At 38.2% G+C, this 23,208-nt stretch overlaps 1 protein-coding gene across 1 annotated transcript in view; it reads left to right on the plus strand.

Annotated features, from left to right (window-relative positions):
* LOC142159002 (chloride channel protein C-like) overlaps window positions 1–23,208 on the plus strand; it is a 128,110-nt gene that overhangs the window by 16,034 nt on the left and 88,868 nt on the right. The window contains exons 3-9 of the mRNA XM_075213498.1: window positions 5,514–5,678; window positions 9,383–9,512; window positions 11,432–11,512; window positions 11,994–12,169; window positions 20,421–20,513; window positions 21,581–21,824; window positions 22,731–22,925. Of these exons, the coding sequence (XP_075069599.1) occupies window positions 5,514–5,678; window positions 9,383–9,512; window positions 11,432–11,512; window positions 11,994–12,169; window positions 20,421–20,513; window positions 21,581–21,824; window positions 22,731–22,925 (1,084 nt within the window). The remainder of the gene's footprint in view (window positions 1–5,513; window positions 5,679–9,382; window positions 9,513–11,431; window positions 11,513–11,993; window positions 12,170–20,420; window positions 20,514–21,580; window positions 21,825–22,730; window positions 22,926–23,208) is intronic.

Below are 23,208 nucleotides of genomic sequence, written 5' to 3' on the forward strand. Positions count from 1 at the left end.
ATTAACTGAGGGTGGATTGGAGAATGTAGCAGAAGGTGGGTAGAGTGGGTTAAATGGTGTCAATTTTGTCTTTGAAGTAGGTTGCAAAACCATGGGCTGTGAGGGAGGAAGGAGGCGGAGGTGTAGGTGGCCATACAAGTGAGTTGAAGGTGGCAAAGATGCAACGTTGATATTAGAGATTTGAAGTATGTTTGTTTGGCATTTAAAAGGGTAGTGTTGTAAGATAAAAGAATTAATTAATAGTGGAGGAAATCCTGATAGGAATGGTGGTGCTCTGCAGTCCTGGAGCACTTTTACAAGTAGTGGGTCTGCTTGGTGTGCCATGGTTGGCATTTGGATCGTCGTAGACTGTATATGGTAGCTGGTGCTGCATTGCCTAGGGCTGAAGTGAGTGATTTGTTGTAGAAAGAGACAGCCTGATTAGGACAGGACAGTGCAGTCATAAGAAAAATTAGTTGTTTTAGTGAAAATACAAAGTGGATTGGGTTAAAACTTAGGTGTTCCTCTATACTTGGGGATTTGGGTGCATGGGGGAGGGCATGAGGTATAGTGAGGCTGGAGGAAGGGAGGTTGTGGTCCGAGAGTGGGAAGGCTAAATTAGAAAAACTAGAGATGGAGCTGTAGCGGGAGAAGACAAGGTCAAAGTCCATCACAGTGGGAAATGAGTTCCACTGGGAGAGACCAAAGGTGGAGGTAAGTGAAAGAAGTTTACTGACAGAAGAGAAAGTGGGATCGTCAGTGGGAATGTTAAAATCACCTAGTTTCAGAGTAGGCAGGTCAAACGGTAGGAAATAAGTGAGCCAGGCCGCAAAAAGTTGTCAAAAAATTCGGAGACTGGACCTGGGGGCGATAAACGACAACAACATGAAGGTGAAGAGGATAAACTAGATGGATAGTGTGCACTTCAAAGGAAGGAAAATAGAGGGAGGCAAGTGAGTGAGCCAAGTTTCTGAAATGGCAAGGAGGTTGAGGGATTTAGAAATTAATAGATGAATTGAGGCAAAAATCATGTAGGGCTATTTGACCACAATTATTAAATAGAAGTGACCCCACACATTAAGATCACCCGCCCAGATTCCGCTTCACTTGCTTCTGAAGAGACAGGGCCTTCATGATGCAGTTAGATAAGTGATACACTGCATTATGAAATATAGCATGTTATTAACGTGCCGTGATGATGCAAGTCCCTACAATTGTCCCTTGACATCCAGGAAGGAGGTAAAACAGTAGGCAAGTATACAAGGAATATTTGAAAATATTCTAATGTGTGTTTAACAATTGTGTACTTAACAATTTCCTTTGTTTATAGTGAAAAGCAGCACAAGAATGTGTAATGCGGAGCCTGATTTATTTGGATGTTTTAAGTTAAACATGTTACCCTGCTGTATATTTCCTGGAAAGAATTACAACCTTTTTCTACTAAGATTGATGTCACACATCACTAATACACTGTGGAGAGAAATGTATGTCTGTGTCTGAAGCCACAGCTTCATGTTGCCACAAGAAGTACATTAATATAAAGAATATTATTCTGTCGTCAGACCCTAACATAGAATAATGTATCCAGAGAAAATATGTGTCTAAGCAAAAAAGTGATATATACTTTACCTTATGTTTGTCTCATACTTGTCTACCCTACCGGAATGTCCAGGAGGACTCAGTGACTCGGGAGGAAGTGGGGCTTAATGACGCGATTTGTGTTGTCAAACGACAGGGGGCGGAGCTACAGTTTCATCACCGTCCCCCTCCCACACTTGCCAGCAGGGGAGAAAGCAAAAGTTGGCATGTATGGTCTATCTCTGCCTCTTGGTACAAACACTAGATATAATAGCACTAAGCAGGAAACAGCTATGTGCAGCGATTTGGAAATGTATTCAGTAGCAGAGTCTGTTACAACCAGGAAGAGTTTTACATTACTGTTCAAAAGCCTCTAATGTCTGGTCCAATTTGCCTGTGCAGAGTCCCCTAGCGGTGGGGACAGGGGGGACACATGTCAGGGGGCCCGTCATGTCGGGGACCCTGTGACAAGGCCCTGCAGCTTTTACGGTAACTGTATGTGTTTGGGGCTTGAAAGGATTTAAACACACTGATGGCATTCAGTCACACTGCCCCGAAGGTCCACGATACACTGTTCAACTCCTGATCAGTAGTGATGACAGTCTCATATGTATGCTAGAACATGTGTTTGCTGTGAGGAGCAACTGTAAAATTTTTATGTTTTATGCTCAGTAGACATTAACAACATCCTAATAAATGTATTTCATGAAAAAAATTATTTAAAAAAAGCCCCACTTTTTTTTAACTGTTTTATCATTAATGCCTATATTATTAACAGCAGACATTATTTCAATAATTTAGTTTTTTTCCTGTGTGTTCTTTTGCAAATTTTTAATCCACACAATAATTGGACATATCCTGCAGCCTCTTGTAGCAGAGCACAGCAGACTTGCCCCCGATTTCATAGCGCACATATCATGAGTGTCTGTGTGTATTGAATATCTGGATTTGCGCAGGACAAATGACACCTGGTTGGTGGAGGCGGAAAATGCTGTCTCAGGCATCATTCCAGAGCATCCCATAAATGCTCAGTTGGGTTCAGGTCTGTTGACTGAGAAGGACATGACATATGCACACCTCCCAGCATGAAGGCCTGACCACATCGCAATGGTAGCCACGCCTTCAGACGGCTGTCTAGCACTGTAAAGAGCTAGGCGGCCGATTAGATACCTCCCTTCCCCAACATTCCTACCTGCGGGACAATCATGTCCCCGGGCGGGACATCGGGACAGAGTCCTAAAATCAGGACTGTCTCGCTGAAATTAGGACATTTGCGAGGTATGTATACGGATAACATCAGTGTCATACTCATCAAACCATTGGGCAACTACACCTGGTCTGTGGATAGGAAAATTGTCATCATGGAAGATATCCCTCCTGTCAGGAAAGAAATGCTGCAACATGGGGTAAAGATGACCACTTAGTACTGCTCGGTGGTCAATTGTCTTTGTTCTCTGTGAAACTGAACTCGAGAATGGGCATTGCCCACCGTGATGAGTGGTTTTATGCACTGCAATCCAGCCATGATACCCTGCTCTGTGGAGTGCTCATCACAGGGCCGTCTTTCCCATTGGGCACAATGGGCAGGTGCCCGAGGGCCCTGCAGCCCAGGGGGGCCCGTCGGAGGCAGCACAAAAAAAAAAGCTGAAAAAAAAAAGAAGACAATACTTACCTTGCGGTCAGCTGGCGATCCGGCTCCCTCCATGGTCTCCTCCTCCGTCGCACTCACAGTGCATGGCGGGCGTGACGTCATCACGCCCGCCCGACATCCATTGCGGAGCGCGACAGAGGAGGAGACCATGGAGGGAGCCGGATCGCCAGCTGACCGCAAGGTAAGTATTGTCTTCTTTTTTTTTTCAGGTTTTTTTTTTTTTTTGTGCTGCCTCCGACGGGCCCCCTGGGCTGCAGGGCCCATATATATAATCATTTATATATATATATATATATATATATATATATATATATATATATATATATGTATATATAGGGGCCCCGGTGCACCGCTGTGCCCGGGGGCCCAAAATGTTGTTAAGATGGCCCTGGCTCATCAGACTGTTTTTTCTGAAACTCACCTATTTGCTTACTTGTTTTATCATGCACTTTGAAATAATGCACAGATATATGGTGCAGCGCTACGGAATATGCTGGTGCTATATAAATTAATGTTAATAACAATAATAGATATCTCAGTCCTGGAGAAAGCGCTTCTGCCCACTGTTATCCTTTGCTATGATATTTTCCCTCAGAGGTCCATGCTGACATCACCTTAGATACCACTGCTCGTGGAGCATCAGCACAATCTTATGTCTGTTTTACTGAAGCTCCTGCCAAATAGCCCCAACAATCACCCCTCTGAGGTCTCCTCTTGTAGCCTTGCTAGCCATTATTATAGACAACCAGGGCCATACAGCATTTCTATAAATAGCACTGACCTTGCTGGATTGTTATCAGCTTAATTACTGCATAAGTCATACCTGTGTGGAAACCCTTGTGGCGCTGTCAAAGAAGCGTCCGCGGCGGTGCTGTAGTGTATACAGCACCGCCGTGGACGCTTCTTAGACAGCGCCGCGGCTGCTGTATAGGACAGCGCTGAAGAAACTGAGCTGCTCTCGCGGGGGGTGTTTTTTTTTTGGGGGTCGGGGGAAACCCCCCCCCCCCCCAATAATCCTTCGCTCGCCCCTGATGTCTTTCCCTTTATTTGTACAGACCCACAATTAACACACAGCCCTTTTGTACACTTAATCCTCTGGGTTTTTCCTCTCATTGTAAAGGTGAAATGAGCTGATTAAAAGTAGTAATTAAAATTGGCTTCAATGACAGCTTGGACCATAGAAACTCATGCAGACAGTGCTTAGACATTGATGCTGCATATTTGCACCTAGAATATATGAGTTGTGTGAAAACCGTGCTTACACGAGGCTGTTATCCCAAGTTTCTGCATTTATTCCAAATGTATAAGCATAGTCAGCATTATTTTAAACATAAGCAAGTAACTGGCTGTGCGTTCATCTGTGCAGTTTGAATGATGCAGCCTTTGCAGACACCCAATGTAAAAAAAATAAACAAGTATATGCACAGATTTGCAGTAAGAATGCAATTTACATAGGTCTGTTTTAGTCATGTATACTACACGTATTCCTGGAGCTAAATGTATCAAGCTGCGAGTTTCCAGCGGGTTTGAAAAGTGTTGTCTATAGCAACCAATCAGATTACAGTTATCATTATTTAGTACATTCTACAAAATTATAGCTAGAATCTGATTGGTTGCTGTAGGCAACATCTCCACTTTTCAAACCATGCGGAAACTCGCAGCTTGATACATTTGCCCCCTGGGCTTTGTTCAGTGATCCTTTGTACTGCAATGACTCTTGTGGAGCTTCTTTCACACTGTTCTTTTATGACTCAATTCTATAATTTGGGAATGTTATTGTTATAAATAACTCTATTGCTGATTGTGCAGTACATAAAGAATGGAGTGGGAAGCTTCATGAATTAATGCGATTTCCAAATAATACTAAATTATTATTCGACATCCAGGAATATGTGAGTACTTAATTAAATATATACACGTTCAGGTCAAGGTTACTACTCACATAAGCCATTAATTATCTTGATAATGACTGTTTTACATGGGATGCCTATAGTCCTGGTCTAGATAAAACAGAGTAGAAGTGACATGTCATATTAACACATCATATCAAAACAAATATAGCCGATCCCTGTGATGGCAAAACTTGATTTGTGTTTATTACATTACTGATGTACTTGTGATTGTCGGTGTCTGCAGCTAGGACATCCATGTACATGGTCTGTCTAACGCAGTTGTGTCCTTTTCCAAGTCCATTCTGTCTCTAGGATGATCAGCTAACATATTTGTGTATTGTAAGGACTAGAAACAACAGTAATCAATCTGGAATTGCATATTGAATTGGTTGAATTATGTCTTTGACAAAAAGCAGGAAACAGACTACTGCTGAAGATCTGGAAGATGGACCGAGCCATAGGAAGTCCTCTAACGTATGCCAACAGAAGAAGGATCTTGCAGGAACACATGAAAGCCTGGACTACTTACCTTCTCACAGTGACGTCTATAAAACATGGCTACAAGAGAAGCCCTACAGGTAACACAAACATTAATGCCAACTGTAGTGCTATGGAAACTTCAAATCTTAACATAAAATATTAGTACTTTTTCACCCAGTCTCTTTCAGTGCCACAAACTGTCCAATGAAGGAAGAGGTACATCATTTTTATAGGCTATAGATTTTTTTGGCTGACCACCCACCAACTATAGTACACAATGAAATACAATGCTCTGACCAAACTCTAACTCCAAAGTAAATATTTCTAATATATTGTATTGTAGCTCCTACAAAACAATATATAAACAATGTCTATTGTTTATCTAGAAAAAGATGAACACTTTACTGAATCTGTTTCCACTAGTGCCTAAAACAAGGGAAAATATCCTCCCTGACTTCAAAGATAAATTTGTTTCTAAACTGGATCAACTTTCAAGAATAGCATAATTACCTTGTAGGTTCTATTTTGCTAAAAAGATGCCTAAATTTTCCCTAAGCCATTTGTTGACAGAAAGTTTACTGATAGGGCTCTAAACAACATTAACAGTGCAGTTTTTTTTGTATCCAAAGATAAAGTAAATAATCCTAAATTATTTATTACCAGTTATTTATACAGCGCCATCATATTACACAGTGCCATATAGAGAATATTTAGAGAATATATTCAGCCCCTGCCCCATTGAAGCTTACAGTCTAACTTCTCTTCCACACAAACACATACAAAGTAAGGTCCTTTTTTTCAGTAGCCAATTAACCTATCATTATGTTTTTGGACTGTTAGGAAATATGAGCACCCAGAGGAAACCCATGCAAACACGGGGGGATATACAAACGTCACGCAGATAGGGCCCTGTTTAGAATCGAGACCGTGACCCAGCACTGTGAGGCAGCAATGCTAACTACTGGGCCACCGTGCTGCTCTAGTTAGACATCATACCTTCATAACTATGAATGCCTATATATTTATAGTTGACAGGGCAGCTGTGTTATTAGGGCAGTTCTGGATGATCTATTATGAAATGGTGTAAATCAGTGCAATCTACTTGTTTTTTATTTCAAAAGAGAAAGTACATAAATGTTACATGAACTTTTAATGTTTACATTTTTGTTCTTAAAGCTCTCGTTTTATATTTTGTTGAGCCAAAGGAGTTTCATATACAGCTCACATAACGGTGGAATAATGCATTATAAGTTTCCCTGTGTTTAATTAATTGTCCAGTTTGTAACTGTTTACACCAATAATGGTAATGATTTGCAGCTATTAGTTCCTTTAAAAATTCACCAATATTCTGTCTACTTCAACTTCTTCATTTCAAGTTGAATATGTAGGACTGCATTCTTCTAAACTTTTTATCGAAGTTCATATTTCCTAAAAAAAAAGCTTAGCTCTCTATTGTCTGTATAACTGCAGTTAGTATGTATGTAAGAGCCGGTGCTGATTTGCTTTAGAGCCATCCCTTCCTAGCTGGATTTCCTGCAGCGCTGTAAGGTTAGTGTGTGTGGTCCATTATAATCACCTTTATATTATTTAGCAAGAGATCACTGTGGTTGTGGGCTGCATTTCCAAGCAGAAACTCTAAGGTTACAATTTTTAAATAAAAACACATTTTTTAATATGGCACATGTTAAATATACCATGAAGTAGCATTGTGGTGTTGGAATGTAAATCAGCTTTACCTAAAGAATAAAATTAAACCTTTCTCTAAAGTATAGCTATAAAGGCTCGTTTACACAGCATTAATATTATGCGTTCTTAAAGTCTGGTAAATGCACTTTAACGCTGGCAGTGAAAAAAATATTTAAATAAATGGATCTGTACAAATATATACTTTGTGACAGGTGTTCCCTTGCTTTGCTTCCATTTCAATGTGCAATGTTTAGGAGTGATAACACTCTGTACAGTATAATGGAGTTCTAGGAGAGCACTTATTATGTATATAGTACACTATGCTGCAGCGAATATTGGAGAACACTTTTCGAATGGTCAGTTTAAAAGTATTGATAAAGTACAAGGTTAACTTAGTTTTTCAATTCCTGTGTGTAAAAGGTCTAAAATATAAAAATATGTACAGTATACAGTATGATACATAATTACATGTAAAAATAATGGCATTCATCTTTTGCCATTTCAATAGCTAAATTATTGTCACTAAGGCAAAAATGTTTATGTCCTATATTGATTTCTTTATTTTTCTTTTATGTTCATTTTCAAATCTAGTTGATCAATCATGATAGTGATAAGAGAGAAGTGGGGGTAAATCCTTTGAGAAAATCATTTTTGGGGTAGCGTAGTACAATGAAATAAGCGACTTCTACTAGTTCCTAATAAGAGACTGTATACTCAGTCTGCCTAACATTTAACATCATTTTTTAATATTTCATTACATTAAGATAAATTTAAGTTTAGGGAAAAAAATGAATCTCAACCAATGTAATCTTTATAAAAATATAATGCATGAAACATACAGAATAGCAGTAATCCTTGTTTCCCACATGTGTGGTAACATGCCATCCGTGAAACAAGTCAAAAACAAGAAATAAACTATATAACAAAATATAATTACAGCATCACTGAGACCTTATTTGAAATTTCTGGAATGCAAGAGGGACGACTATACATATATAATTCATGATAAAAAGAGAACTGATATATCAGCAATAAAGATAGTGATTGAACTCTGTTAGGAAAGCAAAGGTTTTGATGTTTGAAGAAGGCTTCCCTGTCACTTGGACCACCTCCTCCTTGATTACTGTGTCAGTAGATGTGACTTTTGCACTTTTTAAAATTGACATAATTTCTCCCTCCCCTGTGTAGTTATGGTTAATGGATTACTTAATTTGTTCATAATATGGATACTGTCATGGATAATGTTCCACTTAGTTTACCAACTATTGGGCATTCACTGTATCTAAGTATCATGTAGCAGACTGCATCATTTTATATTTCCCATTGTACTATTTTGTGAACAGACTGCAGCTTGTCTCTCTGCACTGAACAACTTTATTCTATCTGTATTACATCAGTGCTTCTTTGTCAGACTTCCGTAACACAGTGGGCCCTGCCACTGACTCTAGATATGTACTAGGATGCAACTATGGCCACACACTCATCTGTGTTTTACTTGCATTAGTAAAATGCATATTAATGCAAACACGTTTGATTAGCCATTGATATGTGTTTTTACATGTGATTTTACTAGAATTTGTAGGCTTTTCAATGCATTAAATAACTGAAACCTATGGAAAAAATGCTGACACAATGGAACCCAACTCGAGAAAACACCTGTTGGTATGGAAGCACTAGAAACCGTGGTTACTAGTGTCAGACATTATTACATTTGCTTCTCAAATGTTTAACATGCCAGTGCGTAAGAGGCCTTATGGAGCATTATAAGCTCAAATACCCAGATCCAGTTTTTTAGCTGCAGAATCTGTGGAGTGGTGAAGTTAGCCACAAAATACAAGGATAGTGCGTTACGTTGAAATAAGTTGGATCTACCAAGCTAGAGTACAGAAAATATAGCTGTGATTATCCTCCGAGAGGAATACGGTTGGCGGCCTGGGTCACCTCTAACATGGATCACAAAATCATATTCCTTAAATTCTTATATTATGTGAATTTCAATACCTTGGTTGCTTAAACTGATTTATTGTACTGAATTATTACTTTTAACAATCATTTTCCATCTATGCATAGCAACATGGTGAGACATTATTAATCAGTAGATTTTTTTCATCCATAGGTCAGATTGGGATCGTTGGCTGATGATGGCCCTTATTGGAGTTGTGGTTGGCATAGTGGGATTTTTAATGCACCAATTAATTGATTATCTTTTTGAACTGAAGTGGGAGCTTGTGGAAAAGTATATCAAGGTAGGGGGTTAAATATACTAAAAAGAAATGTACAATGTTACTTGTAAATTGTATAATTCCATAATTACCAGACTATATCATTTATTTCGTCACTCCTTCTACCTTATTTTAATATGCCTATTTACAATCATCTTAATATGTACTATTTATGTAATATGTAAATTTGATTTTCCAATGTAAAATTTGCTGAGGCAAATACAAACCCAAACTCCTAGCATGATGCATGTGCCAATGAATATGTAATGGCTGCAATCAATATGTTTGTGTCTGGAAAAATGCCCACCAGGGAGTGTATGTCTAGTTGCACAATGGTGCCTGTTTGAAGACATCCAAGTTGGAGGTCTCCACTGCTGTGTTTAAAGCTCATATGCGTCTTAAAACTTTACAATAAAGTATTGTTGATCACTTGGCTGAATAACCAAATACATTTGCTACTTAATCAGTCAGTTCAACAATGGAAATACATTTTTAGAACATGACACAGACTTGTACTGAGACAAACTATACACTTACAAACAGATTTTTCACCCATGTGTGGTCTCCTTAGTGCAGAATAGGTTGTCAGCGAGTGGAGAACCATAGAAGCAGCCTCACCAGAACAATACAAAGAGTAAGAGAGATTTCTTGACTGTATTCCTAAGAAACAAAGCACAAATAAGCCTTTCCAAAAAGAGAAAGGACTACCGGGCAATGCCAGCAATAAGACTACCAGCATTCCATAACTGGTATGGATAGTCATTTATTTTTAACCCGCTATCTTTTATATGTCCACCCTGTCATTGATTGTACCTATTTTGCTTCTTGAGTGAAGTGTCTGGTACCCAGTGCTGGAATCAGGAGACAGAGATTATACACCCCTAGATTACAAGATCTACAGGCATTTCAAGATCTGTCAGATAGATCAAATTAAATCAAGGTCAAATCTAGTCTGTAAAACTGAACACACACGTATTTTATCAAATTGTTAATGAATCGTTATATGTGTGGGTGGCAAAATGTGCACTACAGTCAGGTAGCTAAATCGATCGATGATCAGATTAGAAAGTTGTCATCCAAAAGGATTGGAGTGAAGCTGATTGAAGTGTGTGCATTGCAATCAAATGATTAAAGTCTAATGTTCCTGCAACTGTCCTTCTGAAAACGTCTTTCTCCTTTGTCTGATCAAAACTTTAATGTGATTGACACAATCATTTATTTTTGTTTACTGATCAGATTCAAATAATTGGATTAAAAACTACACCCCTATTCATTATTTAGTAGGCACATTTTTTGTTGTATGGAATGACTCAATCTTTCTTTATCACAATAGTCTATAATCAAGAGAACGGTGGTAATCGTATTTACAATAATGAAAATTCTGACAGGCTTTAATTCTACAAAAAAACACCAAAATGTGACAAAAATGAATACAATATAAAGAGACTTACCTGAACACCGAAGCTCCAGATCTCTGATGGAAGCGGCCTGCTGACCCAACCCAGATATACGAGGCCCTCCCATTGGACAGCATTTCTCTTGGGGTTGGGTACGTATTTACGATGATAAAAATTCCAACAGGCTTTAGTCCTACAAAAAAAATAAATTAAATGTGACAAAAACGAATACAATATAATGCCTGTCGGAATTTTCATTATCGGAAATACAATTACCACGGTATATAAGCTACCAAAATATGTTTTTTGGGTGCATAAGTATGTCGTACAACAGACAATAGAAGCTATCGAGATGTACAGTTATCGGGCTGTACATTTGTGTTATATTCAATTTCTTCTATATCTGCTCCTTGTGGTATTATTCTTGAGCTACATGTTATGTTCTAATTGTTTAAAACATCCATTCTGCTCTAGTGGAGTTTCATTGTATAGATTTGGAAACCTAAGTGTATATATCATCCTAGTCTTTATATGTATTTTTTTCAGCATGGGAACTTTTTTACAACATGGTTGTTTATACTTGGAATTGGCTTTTCTATGGTCTTATGTGCATCTGGACTGGTGGTGGTAAGTATAGCTTTTAGAATATAATAAATTGAGTATCAGCCTGTGTGCTGTCTGAGAGGAAAAACAGATTTCATGGGGTCACTGAACTTGGGTGGGAAAAAATGACATATTTATATTCACTAACTTCTAACTTGAAATTCAGCATTTTCTTCAATTATGAAAGTAGGCAACAGACTACAGTATTATTAGCAGTATATGTGACTTTGTCATTATTAGAAATTACAGATCTTTTCATATTGTATTTGAAACACAGCTAGGCACGAGAGCTTTGAGAAGGGGTCGATGGGGGGGGGGGGGGCTATAAGAAGGTGGGTCTTGGAGGCTGAGTCACAAAACTCTGTTTTGAAATTAATTTACAACATTGACATTTGAAATAGATCAAATAAACCTTTAACTGGAAATATGTTATATATGTCATATAATATTTCATATGCGTGTTCTACCAGGACAATAGAGATTATATTCATGTTATTTTTTCCAGTTTTTCTGTCCATCTGGATCAGCCAGTGGTCTTCCAGAGGTCATTGGGTACCTAAATGGAGCATCAATGAGACACATCTTTAACATAAGAACTTTTATTGGAACTTTCTTCTCATGTGCATTAGCTGTGTCAGCAGGACTCTTTGGTGGACAAGAAGGACCCATGATCCATGTGGGGTAAGCAAACGGATGTATATTTAATATATCATATTTATATAGTATGCATATCGTTACTGTAGAATGTTAAACTATTTAAACCCTAGGGGTGAAATTCAATATATATATTGTGACAAAGTCGCTGGAATAGTGTTTGATGGCAGGTATATTTCACCTAGGTTCCTAATCTGCTTGTATTAAAACCCCAGGAAAATGTTATTGTGTGTAATGTGCTGAAGGGCTATAGGCCTGTAGAAACTCCGGAAATGGATCCTGGGGTTATAAATGGAGAGTGAGGGCAGGCTCCATCCATTAGGCATATTTACCGGGTCTTCCAAGTTACCAGTGATTCTGTTGGCAATCAGGAGTAGCACCTGAGTGGTGCTAGTAAAAGGCTGCAAAGCAGCTCAGTCAGTCTCCCTAATGCTTGGGGACAGGGGCTTCAGAGTCACTGTGAGAAAAAGCCTGATATCTGCCTATAAGTTAACTGTGCTGTAACCTCTTTTTGTTTTGTCTTGGTTTGTTGGTCAGGAGTGACCAATGTTTAGTTAGCACCAGACGCAAGGTGTTTATTTTGGAGGCTTTTATTTGTCTTCTTACTGAGTAAATGGATGGTTGGAAGGTTGGAGGAGATTTTAAACTAGGCTTCAGGGGGAAAGGGGCAAGCAAGTATTTACAAGATAGACACTGAGAGTAGTAAGGGGGAATTCAACAAGAGTCAAGGGGTGGAAAGGGGGGAAAGGGAAATGTAACGGATAAGAAGAAGCCCTTGTTAAAGCATATAAGCAAAACAGTCATATCAAAGCAAAAAGGAATACCGAAGGGACACAATAGACTTAATTGTATCAAAAAGAAATATAGGTCATGTTTAGAAACAGAGAAGATAGAACATCCAAATTGGAACAGTTATTTAGAGGAACGGAAGAACTAGGAGATTCTAAATGTTACGAGGATGATTTAGATGGGATTATGTATAGACTAGAGTAGAAATTGATAAAGAAAGCAATATCTGGTGGGAAATAACCACACTAGAGAAGTAAATGACAGAAAAAATCATCCCTAGAGGTTTAAGAATGAATAAGGTACCCACATTCAATACAGACACAGACGAATTTATGGAGAAATGGCTTAGAATACTAAGTTACTGCTCATTTTCTCTTATGGAACTTATCATACAAGAAAGTAAGAAAACATTGTTAGGGATCAATCAGGAGATAGAAGTTTTGAATTCCACAGAATTGATTCAGCGCTCACTATATAGTCACAATTTGTGTGATTATAGGTGTCTTGTTGTTGGTGGTGTGGTATCAATTCTGTGGAGTTAATTATTATGTAGATGTGAACTATCTTCCGATTCTTGGCTGCTGTTGTATATGAGTATTTTACGTCTTTAATTGGGACAGCTGTGCGCATCTCTATTTCCCTTACCATGATAGAAGTTTTGAAGTCTTTTGTTTCCCCATTCTCCAATCTAGAGGTTTTTAAGTATTTAGAGGATGATATTATTAACAGATTGGATAAACAGGAGAGTCTTATCATGGAGAAAAAACAGTAAAAATATAGACGGGATAGGGAAGATTTTGCCAGGGGTAAGATATATGATAAATTTATAGATGGGGAAGGACATGACATGGAGATGGGAATGATAAAGGGAAGTCTAATGCAGGGGGAAAACAGATGTAAAGAACAGCACGATAGTTAGGAAGACCATGGTGAATGGAATGGGAAACAGCAAGAGGAGGGGATGGTTCACTAACAACCATAGAGAGGTACAGAATAGGTATCCATATAGAGAGAGCAATATTAGGTATAGAAATAAGCCTTATGATTTGACAAGGTCTCCCTATCAAAGAGACAGATATAGGAGTGACCCATGTGAAGGAAAGACAATACTCTGGATTCAGGAATAATTGGCACAAAGTAGGAATAAACAAATCCCTGGATCAACGTAAATGGAGAGAGAGAGACAACACAGTCATAATTCTTTGTCTCGACACCCCATTACGACTAGGAATAGATATGAGGGATTGAACCAACAATAATTTTCTTTAGGAAAATAAAACGGATCCACAAAAAATCAATGAGGAAAAGGGGAAAAAGAGGGGCGAGCCACAAAAATAAACCTGACAGACTAAGGAGGTCAACTCTTTGCCACCTAAGGGTGAAGTAGTAAAGATATACTGAGTAAATACACATTATCTAAAGACGAAGAAAGTCTCTTAGGGCTTAAATTTGCCCCATCAAGCGATCCTAATAATTTTAACATTTATGTTGATCTTTAAAAATGTATTAAAAATGTTAGTCTGAAAAAGTTTTTCCATAAACAAAACAAAAAAGAAAACAGAGAGAGTAAGGGACATCCCTTTAGAAAAAAAATCAACTTTTTTTCCTGCACATTGTAAGGGAGCTATTGTTGAAACATTTGAAACGTTAGTGAAGGAGGATTTACGGAAATTAAAAGTTAAAAAAAGAGTCTTAATCTTAATAAAGCAGAAAGATCGGCGTTAAAATCACTGAAACAGAATGAACATATAGTGATTAAATCCGCGGATAAGGGTGGTAGTGTGGTTATACGGGATATAGATAAATGTAATGACGAGATCCTGAGACAATTGAGTGTTGCAGACATATATAATTAACTGAGATCTAATCCATCTATTTGTATCATAGATAAATTAAATCATCTTTTGGAAAGATATGAGAAAAAGGGGCTATCTCTCATCAAGAGAAGGAATACATCACAATCCCTAACCCATCCATTCCAGTTCAATACACCCTTCCTAAAGTCCACAAAAGCCTTACCACACCTCCAGGCAGACCGATAGTGACCGGAATGGAAGGGATTACTTCCAATTTATCCCATTTTTTGGATCACCAGTTACAACCACTCATGAAACACATTAGATCCCATTTAAGGGACACAATGGATGTGTTAATCAAATTAGAAATTATACAGTGGCGAGAAGGATATACCCTTGTCACTGCAGATGTAAGATCTTTATACACCATTATTAACAATTTCTGCAGCAAGGGTATAAGAATGACCAATTGAATGAGGTTTTAAAAAGAGTTGTGAGTATGGACAGAAATACACTTTTAGTCCGAAGAAATGGGGAGGAAGAATATAGTGATTTTAGAAAAACAGTAGGAATTCCGTTCATCACACAATATAATGCCCACTATAAGAATGTAGAGAAAATCATTAGGCGTCATTGGCCTATTTTGAGTAGGGACCCCCTCCTACAGGGAACCATTTCCAAATACCCTAGATTTATTTACAGAAAGGTTCTAACTGTTAGAAAAGCAGAATGGATGTACAATCCTCATCAATGGGCCAAGCATACAGTATTAAGAACTTTATGAACTGCAACTCTACTAACTGTGTATATATAGTTTAGTGTACATGCAAAAAACAGTATATTGGTAGAACCTCCAGAAAATTTAGAGAGAGGTGGGGTGAACAACGAAGGAATATCAAAAAGGGCTATGAATTGCATTCTCTGTCATCCCATTTTAGAAAATTCTATAACTGCGATATCAAATACATTGAATTTTTCAGTGGTCTACAAAAAATTGAGGGGGAGTGGAGAAAAAGATGCTCCAATACCGAATTGGCACGTGCCAGGATGATTTATTCGGTGGACACTATCCCCACATGGTTTGAATAGTGATTTTGAGACTAATACCCCATTCATACTGCACCAAAATCCTGGGTTTTTCCCGGGTCGAGCTCAAACGACCCGGGTCTTGGTGCAGTATGAATGGTACAAGTCAAAAATCCCGGGTCTAAAAACCCGGGTCTTCAACCCGGGATTTATCGAGGGGTAATTCCCGGGTCGGACCCGGGTTGCCTGCATTATGAATGGAAAAACCCGGGTTTTTCAACCTGGGTTGCACAGAAAACAAGATGATTGGCTGTCTGCCTGTCAGTGAATCATGAAGAACTGTGGGGCAATGTTGAGGAGTATGTTTTATAGTACAGATCTGTGTGCAGCATATCTCACAGTGATTCTACTGTGCTGTGTACATACATTTTTTGGAACTGAAGGTGACCTCTCAGTTTTCTTTATTCTTTATTAAAAGGGGAAAGAGTAAAATGTAGTAATTGGGTTTGGATTGTGAGAAAATTAAGAACATCAACCAGAATAGAGCTACAAGTACACTAAATTTGGAATATAAGTAGTATATAAAGGTCATCAACAATTAAAGGTCATTTAGCCAGTCCCTGCAGCTGTATAATGCTCATTCTTCAGCCACAGAGGGGTCACAAAGAAGAAAGCTCAATGTACATGTCAAGTTGCTGCCTCGTTTTATTACCATAGAGTAAAATTAAATTCTAAGCACCAATAGTTATTATCCCTGCACCTTTAAATCACAATATCTTGGTACACACCTTCTTACCATACCTTTTTGTAAATATTGTGCAGGAATCCGAATGATAAGTTCAGTCGCTGAGTGATGAAGAAAGGTACTTAGATCCCAAATACTATACATATTATTATATTGATTGCATGAATCATCACATCCCCAGATTATGAGACATATAAATGCTGTGTTCCAGCATTAACCAGTCACCTTTCAATGACATCACCATTTTTCAGCCAATGAAAACTGCTCTGGTGATGACTCCCACAAATTGCCAGGGCACAGACTTGTGCAGTATGAATGGGGTCAACCCGGGAAATTCCCGGGTCCGAGGTGCAGTATGAATGGTGTTTCTGAGCTGGGACGCTCCGAGACCCTGCAAAAACCCGGCTTCAAAAACCCGGGATATTGCAGGGGCGGCAGTATGAAAGTGGTATTAATGGTTTCTAATCTAGAACTATTGTGTATTTCCATATTAATCGTACATATAATGGTGATAATATAGAGGCACTGTGGGTGGAAATATCTAGTGGAGGAAAAAGTTCAGAGAAGTTGCTGATAGGGACATGCTGTTAACCACCAGATATTAGTAATATTAGTATGATTAAAAAGGCTACACAACTAGGTTAAGTTTTAATTATGGGGGATTTTAATTATCCGGACATTGATTGGAGTACTGAGACCTGCGGTATAACTAAGGGCAACAGGTTTCTGAGCACGCTTAAAGACCATTGCATGTCCCAAATATTAGAGGAACCAACTAGAAACCAGACTATACAGGACCTAGTAATAACAAATAAACTAGACATAATCTATAATATAAATGCCAAGTGGCGTGTGTTAGTCTGTCTGTGTGTGTAAAAAATAAAACCAAGCTGCAGCGCCACCTGCTGGGTGGAGTTATACACTGACCTACTAAATTCTTAGTGTGTGTGGGAAAAAAACTCAGAAAGGGCTGAAATTTGGTATACTAAGATGTTTTTAATTTGTTAATTTAATTTGTTAATTGTTAAAAGTGTTTATAAAGATTTTAAAAAAATATATATATATTTCTTGAAGGAGAAGTGACGGTTGGGAGTGGTTGGTGGTTGCCGGGGGTGACAGTGGTAGTCAGGAGTGTGATACTCAGGATCGCTGAGAGAGATCCTTGTGTCTGGATAGACATCTGGATAGATGTGGCGATAAAGATGAAGGATGAGGTGATGGAGAAAAATGATGAGGTGGTGACATGTGGACAAAACCACGTTAAAAAAGGGCGCTTGCGTCGGGAAGTAACGCTCTTCCCCTGAGGAGGCCTGGCCTAGCCCCAAATGCATGACAAGAACCTTTTTAACACCTTAAGTAGCTTGATTTGACTAGAATGCATGAGTATCATGCACGGGTTAACTTGTATCAAATATTCAAGTAAGTGAGCACTTGAGAAACAATGATCTTAATATGGTCTCATTTGAAATTAGTTTCCAGAAGCAACAGTCATCAACTAGGACTTTAAACTTTAGAAAGGCAAATTTTGATATGCTAACGGAGTCTATAAAGTACATAAATTGCTACACAGTTTTTGAAGGAAAAAATACAAAAGAAAAGTCTTTAAAATGTTGTTGGAAACATGCACGTATAAGTTCATTAGTATGGAAAACAAATGTAAAAGAATTAAGCCTAATGTGGCTAAATAAAAAGATAAGGGAAGAAATGAAAAGGAAGACGCTTGCATTTAAATGGTTTAAGTCTGAAGGGACTAGGAGGTAAATGTATTAACTACCGATTTTTTCAACCCGTTGCTATTTGGTGAGTTTGCAGTGAAAATTTAAAGCGGCAATGGATTTAAAGGGATTGTTTTGCCTTTATCGTAATTGTCGCCAAACTTGCCGAATAGCGGCGAGTTGAAAAAATCAGAAATTAATACATTTACCCCTAGGAGTCCTTCTGTATCTACAAGGAATGTAATAAAACATGCAATAAGGAACATGAAATAAGATTATTAGTGGGAATCAGCATGGATTTATGAGGGATAGGTCACATCAAACTAATCTAATTAGGTTCTACGAGGAACTTAGTAGGAACTTAGACCGTGGTAGTACAGTGGATGTGGTCTACTTAGATTTTGCAAAAGCATTTGATACAGTGCGACAAAAGAGGTTGGTTTACGAAATAAGGGAACTGGGTTTAATAAAAAGTAGTGCTCAAAGTCAAGCAGCAGCTGCAAGGGCCTATAAAGTGTTGGCATGCATAAAAAGTGGCATTGTTGCAAGGGTAGACAGTGTAATTTTTCCACTATATAAATTGCTGGTAAGATCTCATCTTGAATACGGAGTACAGTTCTGGGTCTTACTAGACTCAGTTTCACAACACCTGGAGTGTCACAGGTTAGCCAACACTGCCCTAGGGGATTACTGGATATTGAAAAGGAAACATGAGAGGGACAGCCCAGTTCCTATAAACCGGTGATTGAAAATGTTTCCCAGATGCAGGAAAGAGTAGCTGAAGTGGTGCCGATAGTGAGAGAGCTCCTAGAACAGGCCCAACAGGCACAACAAAGGATGTATAACCGTAATGCCCAATTGTGCACCTTAGCTCCTGCCATCAGAGTAGTTATTTTGGTACCTATGGTAGAATTTTTCACCAAATGGCAAGTACCATTTGAAATAATGGGTAAAGTGGGTGAAGTTATTTATAAGATGTACCAGCCAGGTAAAAGAAAACCGTGGAAAGATAGAGTATCTCTTTTTGCTACCTCGGTCCCTCCGGTAATGGCTAGACCTCTGGTGCTGGAAGTAACAGTAGCCAAAACGCTTCCAGCCATTCAGCAGCATGAGGCTAAAGAGTTTCTCCTAAGAAATAAAGATTTGTTTTTGGACATACCTGGTAAAACAACAGTCGTTAAACATGACATAGTCTCTGTACCAGGGGTTCAAGTTATTGCTAAAACCTTATAGAATGTCAGAAGCCCAAAGAAAATCATTGTCGAAAGAAATTAATAAAATGTTGGAATTAGAATTAATTGAAGAGTCACATAGTGAGCGGTCAAGTCCCATTGTACTAATTGTTCAAAACCCACCCTTGATGTTCATGTATAGGAGCTAACCATGGCAGCATTCACACTTACATCCACCCACATCCCAGTAACTCAATTATTTTCTGATTTATAATATTTTATTATTTAATGTATTCACTTAAACCATACTTGACAACTCTCCCAGAATGTCCGGGAGACTCCGGAAATCCGGGTCGGTCTCCCGGACTTCCGGGAGAGCAGGCAAGTCTCCCGCATTCCACAATTTCCTGACCAAAATAACGCGATTTGCGTGAATCGCAACATTTTGTCCCCGCCCCTCCCCTGCGACATAACGGCATTTTGTTTGTGGGGGGGTCAAAGTGACGCGACGACTGTGCACCGCCCACTCCCGCCCTCTAGTTACGCCCCCTGCCCGGGATCTCCCAGACCTCACTTCCTGAAAGTAGGTAAGTATGATTTAAACAGGAAACAACTGGGTTTTAATAGCCTTTCTAAATGTATATTTAGTGGGCACGCTTTGCCACCATTCATAAATTAAATACGAATACACTATATTACATTAAATGAAGACATTTTTATGTTATGTTGCTTGTTATATTTAGCTGAAGTAGCGTACTACCACTGCTGTGCTGCATCTACAGTCATTTGTGATTTTCCTCCTTGTTCTTTGGTTTAATAAAAAAGAGAAAGTTTGAAAAATGGTTCATATTTTTATCACATTTTTCCTAGCACATTTTTATTGTAGTATTTAATGCTAGAATATATCAAGTACCGGGAGAAAACATTATCAAATATTACTGTGCCCAGAAGGAAATTTATTAATGTAATAGAACGATAAACACTAGTGATAATTGTTGCAATGATTCTCATCTGACAAATCAATTATTATTTCAGAGCGGTGGCTGGATATGGTCTGAGCCAGTTTAAGTGTGACACTTTGCGGATAAATCTCCCATTCTTTACAAGGTTTCGGAATTCAGCAGATAAGTAAGTGCAGCCCAACTATTGGCTGCTTGTACTGGTGAAAATTGTGACTCTTATCAAACTTGGAATAGGAAAAATATCCTAATTAAAAATATCTTAATTAAAGCACTGTAATGTTCCTGTGATAAGTTCTGCCCCAATGCCCAATTTTAAAATAGTTTTGCAATAAATAAGCAGATAAAACAAAAATCTAACATAAAAAATACTTTAATAGTTTTCAGTTTCTAGCTTCTGCTCACTCCTTATTTTTTGTTTGTGGGCCTTAAGAGAAAAACACATGAACAAAATTGTTCAATCCGTAGAATTGTAACATATTTAAGGAAAGTATTATATTTCTATTATGTAGCGTGTTCCTAACAGTGTATATTCATGTTGCTGTTCCTGAGGTATGACTCCAAAGTTCAGAGTTCTCCAGGCATCACCTGGAGCATTGTCCAGTGTATGAACGCTGGTCACTTCCTCACCTGATAATACATTATGGCCTGTATAGGGCCTTAGGTAAGATCACCTTTTTATTAGCACAGTGAATACCTCAATATTCTTCTAATTCAGGGGGAATTAGATACAGAAGCATCTAGATGACACATAATGACCAATAGAACAAATAATTTGCATATTTGTATAATAGTTTATCTGCTGTTCTGTTGTTCATAGTATTGTGCATATTTAAATTCCTTGATTGAACTACAATAACTGAATGTTTTCTCCAAGCATTTCCTAATATTGTAGTAACATAATAATTTCTAACAATATTATTTTTCTATAAGTTTTTCACTCCTACCCTCTCCAAAATATATGACCTTGTTATTACCCCCTTTGTAGCTTTATATCACTTCTACATTAAAACATGCTTGAGATTTTTTGGACATATGTAAATTCCCTGGTGGACAGATAGCTGCACATGATGTATGTAAAGAAATGTTGCCAGCAGGGAACTTATGTGCATTCTGCCTAACCCAAACTGTGTACAAAAGAGGAATAGATTATCATCAAGCGATACTCCCTGATATATTCCAGTGTTTGAATTTGCAAAGAGAATAACTGAGGCTAATGAATACTTTGCCCTGCAGGAGACAGTTTATCACAGCTGGTGCGGCAGCCGGTATTGCATCTGTATTCCGAGCGCCCGTTGGAGGGCTTCTCTTTGCTCTAGAGGAGGTAGCATCGTTCTGGGACATTAAGTTGGCCTGGCAAACATTTTTCTGCTGTTTAATAGCGTCCTTCACTACAGAAGTGTTCTCTTCTTCATTTGGGGGATTTCTGTATAAAGGTTATTTTGGATTTTTCAAAGCTGAACAGAGAATAATATTCTGGGTACGTATTACCTTATTGAAAATCAATTAATATGGAAATAAATGGGATATAGATTATGGCCAAGAATTGTGCTCACTAGCATATACATATGTTACAATTACGGGTGTATCTGATAGGACAACCTGTCCCAGGCAGCAAGTTATAAGGGGCTGCAAACTTTTGTTAATAAGTTTACAATGCAAATGTTTGTTGTTGCAAAAAAAACCTTTATGGGTCCTACCCTTTCGGCACATGGATAATAATAAAAGTGATACTTGTATGATGAGTATAATGTTGATCTGTTTCAGAAGTGAGCAGGACGCCATATAACTCCTTAGGCAGCAGAATGGTTAGGCACTCCCGGTTATAAAATATCTTTCCATGTTATAGCAATTTATAATTTAGTCTTTTATGGCTTTTAATTGCATTGTTTATGGGCAGATTCAATTGGGCGCGATGTTCTTCCTTATTAGAGTAAAAACTAATGCTCATTTTTGCTTGCAGCTCTATGGGGTGTGAGCATAAATTAGCGTTATTTCTGTAAAAAAAAATCCACACTAGGTGTCTCGCAAACGTTCTGGAGGCACCTTGTGCGGATTTTATTGCAATTGTATTCCCCCCATAGCGTCTAGTGTCTTCTGAGCAGCATTGATGAAAAGTTAATTATTACAATAGTCATGCAAGCATTGTGCCATTTCCTAAACTGATTTAGTTGGTAGCGGCAGTGTTTAGTTGGAGTCGAGGGATTTAATTTCATGTTATGTTAGTTTTATATAGAAAAATAAAAATAACATCTTTATTTTGAAACATAAACACTTCCCCAGCATGTCCTGAATTGTAAAGATTGCAGATGTAGAAATAATGATTTGACATTAGGAATGTGTGTTGTTGTTAGATTAACAGCCTGTCTTTTTTGTTTATCTTAAGGTGAAAGACCTATTGGATATGAGTGTTTTGGCCTTTATCCCCAGTATTGTCCTTGGTGTAATTGGTGGTTTACTGGGTGCCCTATTTGTGTTTCTAAATGTAAAGATCAATAAAGTACGTCTGAAGCTATTTAATTCAATACCTCACAAACATCTCAGACAGCTGAGCAAGCTTCTTGAGACTTTGTTTTTGTTGGTAAGTAAAATCTGATACTTTATAACACTTTATGTATTTATTATAGCAAAGCTAAGGGGGGAATTCAATTGTCCCCAGGTTGTTTTTTTTTCTGCCGGGTAAAAATAAATAAATACCTGCGTAGGGTTTGACCTGCTGGCGTGACCGATTTTAGCTACCGCCGCATAAAAAATCGTGTAATTCAATTCTAAAACAGGTAAGCCAGCCCCTGCGCGTTAATCATTGGTGCTTGCGAATTTTTTGGGGAGTGAAGGAGAGGGTTTAACGCAGTCAGCTATAATAA

The sequence above is a fragment of the Mixophyes fleayi genome, chromosome 5, assembly GCF_038048845.1.
Source record: "Mixophyes fleayi isolate aMixFle1 chromosome 5, aMixFle1.hap1, whole genome shotgun sequence".
NCBI classification, from domain to species: Eukaryota; Metazoa; Chordata; class Amphibia; order Anura; family Limnodynastidae; genus Mixophyes; species Mixophyes fleayi.